Below are 9998 nucleotides of genomic sequence, written 5' to 3' on the forward strand. Positions count from 1 at the left end.
GGTGAGACTACTTTATATCCTCTAATTTTTGGACTGGAAGAAAACAAGAGTAAAAAAATGTTCCTCTTGTAAGTGTATATGGAACATCAAATGTATTTTTCCTGAATGCTAGAAGCATGAATTAATGAGGTATGATGATGTAAGAAAGAACCAAATGAAAAACACAATCTTGCAGCCAAGAATCATAACCCCATTCCTCACTTGAGAGCCAATTTTACTCGTCTAAGGGGTAGAGTTGATCAAAAGCTCAAATATCAAACTTGCTGCAAAAGAAACCTATTAGAGGTTTTACCCTTTTTCATGGTAACAAAGCTGTAAATCATTTTCACAGGAATGCTTTCAGCTGTAGACATGGTTGAAGTCAATCCACTGCTTGGAGCTTCTCAAGAGGAAGTGAATGCAACTGCCAGTCTCGCAGTCGATGTGATAGCAACATGCTTTGGGCAGACAAGGGAAGGAGCACACACCGCTTTTGATGAACTCCCAACACCCAGTTCTCCAGATGAATCTGACAGCGAAGAGCAAGTGAGGATTTAAGAACCCAAAGTGTTGGGTACATTGGACATTATAGAGCTCTGCTGAGCCACTTCAGTGCATAGATTGTCAACACTTGACAAATACTGTTAACTTCTCGATTTTTAAATAAACTAGCTTTTCCACTGATCAGTGGCTACTTTATTACATACCAAGATTTATTCATTTAGTTAAGTATATACAAATTGAGACAATAAAATATTTATTACCTTCTTATTAATCTTACCAGTAGTTCAAGTCTGTCTCTGCTTTTTCCTTTTACTCCCATTCTGTGTCTTTCTAGTGAGATACAGTTTCAGTTGAACATGCTGTCTTCTCGTAAGACAGTTCAATCCACAGACAGTCAGAGGGAACAGAGAGCCCATCCCATTCCTCAGCAGTGGAAAAGCTCATCTCAGTCATGAAGATTCATCTGCTGCGAAAGAACTTGTAGTAGACCACACCTCCTAGGATGGCCAGTTCCAGGATGATGATAATTGACAGCAACAACTTATTAGTGGTTACTCTAGAGTTAAAAAATAAAAAAAAATCCATTATAGCTTTTTTTCCTTGATTATGAAAATCAATTCTGTGTAACTTGATGACCATCTTACATCTTCAGTAAGTATACTCCCTGTTTCAGCTAGACCACAAAGTGTAATTCAGATAGTTCTTAACAAGCAGGAAACGACAAACTCGGTAGTTTCCTACTCATGTTTTCCTGGAAGTTCTGCTTAAATCTTCTGTTTCAACAGCAGCAGTTCTGTTCCTCTTCCCCTGCCCCACATACAGCAGATCAGTCTGCTCTCTGTGTGCCTGTTCATTCAATTAAGCAAAAACAGCAGTTGAACTCCTGTGCTAAAACCCACACTGCGGTGCTTTTTACTTGGAACTATGTCTTTGAAGTAAGACTGTAAAATCTCCAAATAACAATGTACTTTTACTACTGAAAATTGTACAGTTATAACTTCATTTAGCAATGGGTGTAAAGGAAAGGTTGTTGGGCCAGGAGTAACTACTGGAAATATACTCCATTAACTGGTTTATAAGGATAATTAAACCATATAGTTAAGAAACTGTAACCACATTTAAGCAGCCAAAGCTCAAGTCATCAAAACAGTATATGGTCAGGCTCAGTTTCTAACATGACAGTCTAGCTACTCTGGGCATTACTATGAGCTAAACAGATTCTTCTGTGTCATCAGACAACTCGCTTAATGCTGCAGTAATTTATGGCACAGCCATTCCAACCTGAGTAACGAGGAATTGCATCTAAAGTTACCATTAGCAACTCACTGCAACTCACTTGGCTTCACCACAATTTATCATGTCGGCTGGTTAAAGACCTTGTATGAGCCTAAATGAGCAGCACAAATTCAGTAGTTTTCAACTACCTGTACTTCATTAAGTAATTACCAGAGAGGAGAAAACACATTAGCAGCTACACATGGGCACACATTCTGTTTACACATTCCCTAAAACCTCCCTGCAGTTCCAGCTGTGACATTCTGTTTCTTATTTTTTGCCTGAAACCCACAGGCAACAGTGCTACCCGCCAAGTGCTGCTCTGAGTCAGTCATGCTACTCACCTCCTGGACATAGACCGTAGAATCTTGCGACTCTTGCTCAAGTTCTCGCTTGTATTCACCAACTAAGAAGGAAAAAAGTTACTTGTCTGCTGAACAAGAATACAGCACCTCTGTAAAGATGCACCTGGAAGCAGCTGGTGTTGAAATGCTGCCGTTAATGATGGGACCAAGGCTAACCATATAGTCTCGAAAATTCAGAGACAGCATTGTTCTCCATACACAATACAAGCTGGAAGCAGTGTCTCCTTTCTGAGGAGAAAATAAAGACTTTCATATATACTTTCCCTTAGATACATACAAAGGTACACAGTTTAGGATGACTTTCTGCCCATTTAGTTAGACTACAGGTATCAGAAACTTGCAATTAGCAAATTTCATTAAATTAAATTTAATTATTCTAGTTGTTGACACCGGAAGAAAGTGATACTGACATGTGCTCCCCGGTGCATATCTGGAACTGTCTGAAATGCTGTTCAACTTCTTGCAAAGAAAGAACCACATTGCACTGACAGGTCTAAGTGACCCAGTGGACTTGAGCTCTAAGCTGTTAATAGATAATCTATTTCAGCTTTGTAATGCTCACAAATGAACTGACAAGTAGTTCTCAGTCAGCTATTAAGAAGCACATAATTAAGTGAGGTTACAGACAACTAAAAAAGCTGTTGTCTCACTAACAGAGTCAGGATTCACAATATACGGCCACCAGAGGTCTCCAGGTAAGATTTTGTTATCCCACTTCCAAACCTTCAAGGGAAGTGAAAGGTAAGCCAGGTCACCACCACAGACACCTGCCTGCACAATGCCTCTGCAGTTTAACTATTGCCCTCAGCTGCAAAACTGACCCTGTGGGCTTGCACTGAGACAGGCTTTGCACTGGGATGGACTAGACCAAGCTGGGAAGAAAACTACCAAGTCCATTCAAAGCATAGTAGATTTCCAATCTTCACTATGAAAGACCAAGTAAAAAGAGTCTGCTTCTAGTCAGAATGCATGGTCAATCCAGTTCAGCAATACAGTGCCTAAAAGGCTCACAGCAAAAGTCACAGCTTCATGAACAATCTGTGGATAGACTGACGTGCTTGAAGGACTAATACTTTCCATTAGAAAAAGAACAGACAAAAACTGTACTTACAAAGCTTAAGATCACATTGCCTGCTCTCCAACCAAAATTTGGGAGCAGGGCAAATCAAATTCTGACTGAAATACAAAAACTACTTGCATGAAAAAGCTACAGGCTTTGTTGCAATGAGCAGAGAGAACTCCCAAGAGGGGTATGCTTTTTGTCATGGCTGAGTGTGCTTAATTGCCAAACCTGGCGTACCCTTGCAAGTCACTCACCTGAAAACTTTACATGCAGGATCCTTTGTACACACAGAAAATCCCACCAGTTTGTTACTTCAAAAATCAAAATCTCAGTTCTGCTTACGTGTGTAAACAAAGCAAATTACTTTTTAAAGTTTCCACAGTAGAAGCGGAACTTCTTGACTCAAGGATGAGGAACAGGCATCTTGTCTGATGCCACTTTCTCCCTCCTTAGCTAACCTACAAATATTGGAAGGTTAGTAATTAAGCTTCTATTAAATTTCATTTCATTAGAAGAACTTGCTAACTGCCTCACAAATCTAAAGCTTTACTAGTAATCTAGTGGTGTGCAACTCTAGGATTTTTAAAAATATGTAATTTTTTCAGTAATGCTATTTATTTTTTTTTTTTAGCAGGTTTATAGGTCTAATACCCAATCATGCACAGACCCAGCAGCAGACATTTGCCCGTTGTGCTTTGGGCACTTCTGTGCTAATTATTTTCCTTTTGTGAGTGCAACATAGAAACGTGGCAGCCTGGATTTGGATCAATTGGATCCCTATGTCTAGGGAGGTCTCAGAGTAACTCCTGGCACACAGTTTCCACTAAGCAAACATCAGGTCATTTCAACACGATGCCCACAGTTTCTCTGCTTACTCGGCTCTTGGTGCGTTCCAGTTGCTCCCGCTGCTCCCCAAGTTCTTCAATTATATCCGTGCCAATCTGATCTGTTTCAGCAGCAATTCGGTGCGAACGCTCGATGCTCTGACTGGCTCGGTTCAGGCTGTCTGTTCCCTGGAGAAGCAGCACCCTCTGTGACTGCAGATGAGTCTGAAAAATAACATATGCTTCACTATTAAGCACAAAGACAGAGGTATTAGGCTTCTAACATATTAAAAGCTTAGGATGTGACTCCATAGGCCATCCATTTTTATTAGCTGTACATGCTTCTTACGTTAACTGATGTAGCCCAGTTAATTTTGAATGAGTTCTTGTTCACATTGTAAGATTATGGCCAAATGTGGTTAAACCTTGAAAAAGGACACACAGCTGAAAGAGTTAAAACAATTACAAAAAAACTGTCTTTGCAACAATTTACTTTTCCGTCAAAGAACATTTACATGAAAATACTATCTCTGCTTTCCAGATGCTAACTTTTCCTTCCATTCCTATCTAAATTCAGTCTTATTTGTGACTTCACAGTTGGTTGCCAGGAAGCTCATGAAGAGTTTACAGTCAAAAGGATTAGGAACAAACAGCACTAACAGATGGACTGCTAAGTAACAAAGATCCTCTTTTCATGCCAGTAGCCTTGGCTAGAGGATAAGAAATGTTTGCTGACCTTGGGGTCAAAAGGTAGCTCAAAATAAAGTGTTTTCTCAAGCTTCAGAAAGTCTCATCTGCCACCCTGCTCTCAAGCTTTGGAGACACCAATCAAGAGGAATCAAATGCAAAAATTTGCTAAGCTACTGCAGAATGAGATACTACGGAAAGAGCCTCCCTCAAACCTTCCAGACAAACAAAAAGCCTGCCCTTGTGAACTTCCTGTACAGACAACAGCACTTTGAAGGTAATAAGCAGATTCCGTCTCACTAGCTCAGGTATACCTAAGTGTATCTGCTAAACAAAGAAACTGGTGTATTTCTTGCACTGTAGTAGCACATCCATGGTGAACAAAGCGTTGGAGGATGACTTCTTGTATTTTCTTGAAATTATTTACACTGAGAATGCTTAAAAGAGAATTCTACCGAAGAATCTCTACAGTGCACGATTCACACACTTTGCTAGTTTTGGAGACTAAAACTAGATCAGTTAACCTTTCTTCTCAGGCAGTAGCATCACTTTTGTGTTTTCAGTGCTGTAGAGGAATGATTAAATAAAGCATTTCAGTACTGAATGTTGTGTACACATGGTGTTCAAGGAGTTCCATTTTGATTATACTCGTATCTTTGTTTTAGAACAGAAAAGCTCTCCTTTGAGTTCCAAGTGTTCTTTCTTCTCCCTGAGATATTCATGTTACATGCAGAGAGATACACAGGGAGTTATACAAGCACAGAAGCTAAGTGGATTAAAGTAGAAACACTGTAAACAATACAGCTGGAATATTATTTTTAAACAATCACAGCAATGTTAAATAGGATTTGTATCTAATTCTCACACTCTGTTCATTTTCTGTGGAGAAGATTCCGTATTTTATATCGCCTTGACTTCCAGGGCCCAATCCCAAATCTGTGCTTCTCATCTCTCTCTGGAACATGGAGAGGTCTCTTCTGTATGCCCGGATTTTGCTCATCATTTGGTTGCGGAAAGGCAGAGGAGCATACTTCAGTTCTTCCTCCATTTCCCGCAGCTTTCACAAAAGAAAACATGATTATTTTTTAAAGCATCAAATCTATTCTTATCAGCAGCTATACTTAAAACTCACCAGCAGATGAAGGGATTCACATGTTTTCATGTGATTGGCTAAGGGGGCTTAACCCCAAACCCTATACCCCTCACCTAATACTGAGTACACCATTCTGCCTAACACCATTCAGCCCATGTGGATGTTCAGATATGTGACGCTTCAAGAAAAAAAGACAACTGCCAAGCTTAAATGCTTGATTTGTTCTGAAATATCACTCTGTAACTTCAAAATTTGCAGTTCTCACTTTCATATAGTTTAAGCGTTTATAAGATGGGTATCAGCTTCTCATCATATCTATGCAATAGAGCTTTATTGCGTAGGTAGGCGTGCCGCTAAATTCACACTCTGAACATCCGGGCCTGGCAACTGGAGTTAGGGTTTGTACACTATGAGATTTTTGGTGTGTGAATTTTCACATCAACTTTTAGTGACAGAAATTCACAATGCTTAAAGCTGTCCACCAATATGAGCTCTACATCTCATACATCACCTGCACAGATACACGTCAATCAAACCCAGTAAGGTAGAGGAATAAAGCATCACATTCAGCTGTGACTCAAAAACCAACAGCACACTAATAGGAAAGGAAAGCTTAATCCATAATGTCTTGCTTAAAAGGACAAGTCAGATGGGGATTTTTTGTGCTGTTCCATGTCACCTGCTGTCCAGGAAGCCTATATAACAGAGGTTTCAAATATTGAAGGTCCCTGATATTTAACCATCAGACTATTATAGAAAGATCAGATGGGCTAACACTAACATGGAAAAAGACAGTAGGGGGAAAAAGATTCTCTCCATGCCCCCCCTACAATCTCTAGCAATTTCAGCTGCACCTCTATCACTCTCCTTTGTTCAACAAAGGGAAGGCAATATCCAAACTGAGTACTCAAAAAAACAACCCAGCTGCATGTAAGAATATTTGCTTGTATCTCTTTATGTATATAGACATATACAACAGTCTTGACAAACAGACACACCTATCAGATCAATTAATTAAAGATTACAAAAATACAGTATCTGCCTGCCAGAATAGGATCCATAAAGAACATAAAATTTGGAAGAACTTTCCTTTTTAAGGCATCAATATCTCAAGCAGTCAGAAAGGCCAGAAGCCCAGACTTATGTTTACCGTTTCATTTGCTTCACGCTGTTTCTCATCAAATTCTCGAACTAGTTTTTTCTTCTCCTCTGTGAAAGGAAAAGTAGTATGTCAGATAAACTACAGAGAAATGACAACAGAACTCCAACTCAACCCATTATAGACAAGGAAGCTGCCACAGATGGCTGATTACAGAGACACCAGGTCAAAATTTACATCAAACAGGAACAGCCTGTTTTATGACAACCATACAGAAAGGGTTGGGGGAAGAGAACAGAAACCACCCTTCCAAATGCTGGCCACTATCTCTGATTGATAGACAAAAGTAGTCATTTTCCAAACATGAAATATTTTTCTGACCCATTATCCTCCAGTCTCCACTGATGGAATTGTGTGTTGAAAAACATTTAACAGGAAAGAATAACAGGACATGTTGGTAAACAACTCATAAATATTCCTCCTTTTTTGCACACATTTGGCAAGATTACTGAAGGCTGAAACTGTAATTTGGATTTGAACAGATATCAACTCAATCTACATTTCCAAGTGAGCCCTGAAGTTCCAGGCAGACAGGGCACTCTGCATTCTCGTGGTCATAAAGTAACTAGGAAAACAGGATAAGCATTTGAGAGTACTTGGAGATTACAGATGCCATCAAGATATCCCCTCAGGTTCACAGATTAATGCCCAAATGCTTCCCTCTTCTCAAGTGACATCAGCTCTTTGAATCAGACAACAAAAATATACATTTTAGTTGTCTGAGACAGTCCTTTGCCAAGATCTTTATATCTATGGCTTTGGAGGACAGAGAATGGTTTCACCACTGTTATTCTATTTTTAAATAAAACCTTAAGACATGTATTTTGCATGTGTTAAAAAACTATCATACCCCTCTAATATCCATGATCAAGGAAAGTATAATTCTGAAACTCCCTTTATCTCAATGGAGCAAAAATATATGTTTTATAAGCTTTTGCAAAAACACTGAAGACTACCACCAGAGGACTCTTGTAGAGTACTGTGAATTAAACCAAATTCTATCAAAAGTCTGACAAATATGCAGTAGCCTAATTCATCTATCTCAGGGGAGAAAAATTCAGTCTTAAAAAAAAATTTGGGTAGCAAAAAAAATGCAGTCATCTTGGTAAAACTTCTCTAATCTGATTAAACTTAAAGACAAAATTAAATACATCATTATGAAAACACTGTTGCAGTAAAAAAACTTGGTGATAGTTTTTTGTAAATATGGTCCTCTGCAAAAGAAGTCGTTTTTAAACCACGGAGCTCTAAACAGACAAGAAAAAAACTTGAAGAGATCCCAGCATTTGTACATAGCTCGTCTCATATACATGACATGCCTAAGCTGTAGGCTTTCCCTTTCAGCTCAAATTCATATTAAGCCCCAGAATTTGAAATGTAGAGAACTTAAGACAGAATTAAAAACCATCATCTAACAAGAAGCTGTGCTCTCAAGTAGCTGACAGAATTGTTATGGACTAAGCTACACTATGACTGTTAATCTATTACACACTAGCTGGTATCAGGAAATGCAGTTCCACATCCCGGTTAATTCGGGAGGACAGGCTGACTTACGAGGTTCCTAAACACACTCTCCTCAACTTCTTCCAGGATGTGCTACCCTGTACATCTGGGCTGATTCAGTCATTTGTGTGGCTGGGTTGCAAGTGAAATCATGGAAATGGACTGCAGGAAAAGAGCCTTCAGAAGTCAGTATTTTGTTTCATGCAGGTGATTTCAGCAAGCCAATTTAAGCAGCACCTTCTTAAAACAACTGCTGTCCCAAACTAACTGCAACCCAGTGTAGTACTGCAAAAGCAGTTTTTTACCTTCTTTGCGACCCCCTGCCCCCCAAGCAGATTAAGAAGACGCTGCACTTATAAACTTATAAATGCTAGTTTCCAAAAGTCAAGTAGCAATGGCTTCAGGCTTTTTTGTCTATATGCTAAGAAGAAATCAGGCAATGTGGCTTGAAAGCATTATACAGGATCTGGCCTAACAGAAAAGCCAGCACACACTGAGCACTTCATATCACTCCGGATTAAACTGCAACTCAGAGCACACTGAGAGAACTTTTTGCAATGCAGTAAAAGTAAAAAGTACCTAAGCCACAGTAACATTACCCACACGCTCATCAACATTTAACTGATTTATTGCAAATCAGTTAGAAACAGATTCAGTTGAAAAGTACAGCTAACTGAATTAATTTAGAGGAAAGTATCTATATTTGAAGCTGATCCGGGCTGTTTAAAATGCTCTCTTACAAATCTGGAAGGAAAAAAACTTGTTTCTAGTGCCAGGAATTTGTTACCTCGTTTATACAGACTGAAACAGCATTTCTAAACCTCCGCCCCTCAAAGATGTCCCAAGGACTACAGATTCTGTCTTCCCTCAGGTTTGGGACTGTGCCAATCATCTTAAAATGGTACACACAGTATCTTTTATCGCTTCCTGAAGTTTTCAGGATCAGATAACTTGAAAAATAAATATACATCCCCATTCCCCGTAAGAAGCAAACAAAGAACATTAGGAGAGAGGAACGTCTCCAACAAATAGACACATTCCTGACTTATTTTAAACTCTCTTAGAAATACTTTCCAAAAATATCATCAGGATTTTTGCAGCAACAGCATTAAAGAACAGTCATATTAAAATTTCATAGCATGTCTGAAAAATCAGTTTATAATTATTTGTAATCTGTTGAAAAAAACCCAAACAATCTACAAGCATCACAAAAATTGCTGCCCATAAATATTCCATTTAAGCCCATTGTTCAGGATTCATTGCTCAATACTCCAGTTCCATGGAGAGCTGATAAAGGTTTACTTCACCAAGAAATAGATCACTCTCCTTCCCAAGGAAATAAGGATTCCCTACAAGAAAGGGTACATCTTCTTTTATGCTTTTTATTCTTGTTGACTGTGGCTGAAATAAAGTCAGCTTTGAAAGTTGTCATTTGCAGGTTTGAACACCTTTGTTGTACCAAACTTTCTGGAAGTGCTGCTGACAAGGACTGCAACTCTCAATTTAACTCATTATTCCTGCACCTGGGTCAAGGCAACCCCAAGCA

The 9998-nt window shown here is 39.1% G+C and overlaps 1 protein-coding gene across 1 annotated transcript; it reads right to left on the reverse strand.

Moving 5' to 3' along the window:
- Positions 1-652: 652 nt before the first annotated feature.
- VTI1B (vesicle transport through interaction with t-SNAREs 1B) lies at positions 653-6994 on the reverse strand. The gene is made up of 5 exons (XM_010176671.2): positions 6941-6994; positions 5563-5754; positions 4062-4235; positions 2103-2164; positions 653-1039 (listed from the first exon to the last, which is right to left on the reverse strand). The coding sequence occupies exons 2-5, from the start codon at positions 5743-5745 to the stop codon at positions 943-945; spliced, it is 516 nt and encodes a 171-aa protein (XP_010174973.2). The 5' UTR covers positions 5746-5754; positions 6941-6994; the 3' UTR covers positions 653-942.
- Positions 6995-9998: the final 3004 nt, after the last annotated feature.

This window comes from Antrostomus carolinensis, unplaced genomic scaffold (genome assembly GCF_000700745.2).
Source record: "Antrostomus carolinensis isolate BGI_N321 unplaced genomic scaffold, ASM70074v2 C13778609, whole genome shotgun sequence".
Classification (NCBI taxonomy): Eukaryota; Metazoa; Chordata; class Aves; order Caprimulgiformes; family Caprimulgidae; genus Antrostomus; species Antrostomus carolinensis.

What these genes read in the sequence shown, in the direction of transcription:
- VTI1B (XM_010176671.2), bottom strand. Translation starts at nt 5,745, where the DNA reads ATGGAGGAAGAACTGAAGTATGCTCCTCTGCCTTTCCGCAACCAAATG. An exon ending in CCACAGAAAATGAACAGAGT is followed by an intron (nt 4,236 to 5,562) that starts GTGAGAATTAGA and finishes GTTATTTTTCAG; the next exon opens with ACTCATCTGCAGTCACAGAG. An exon ending in CTACGGTCTATGTCCAGGAG is followed by an intron (nt 1,040 to 2,102) that starts GTGAGTAGCATG and finishes TTTTAACTCTAG; the next exon opens with AGTAACCACTAATAAGTTGT.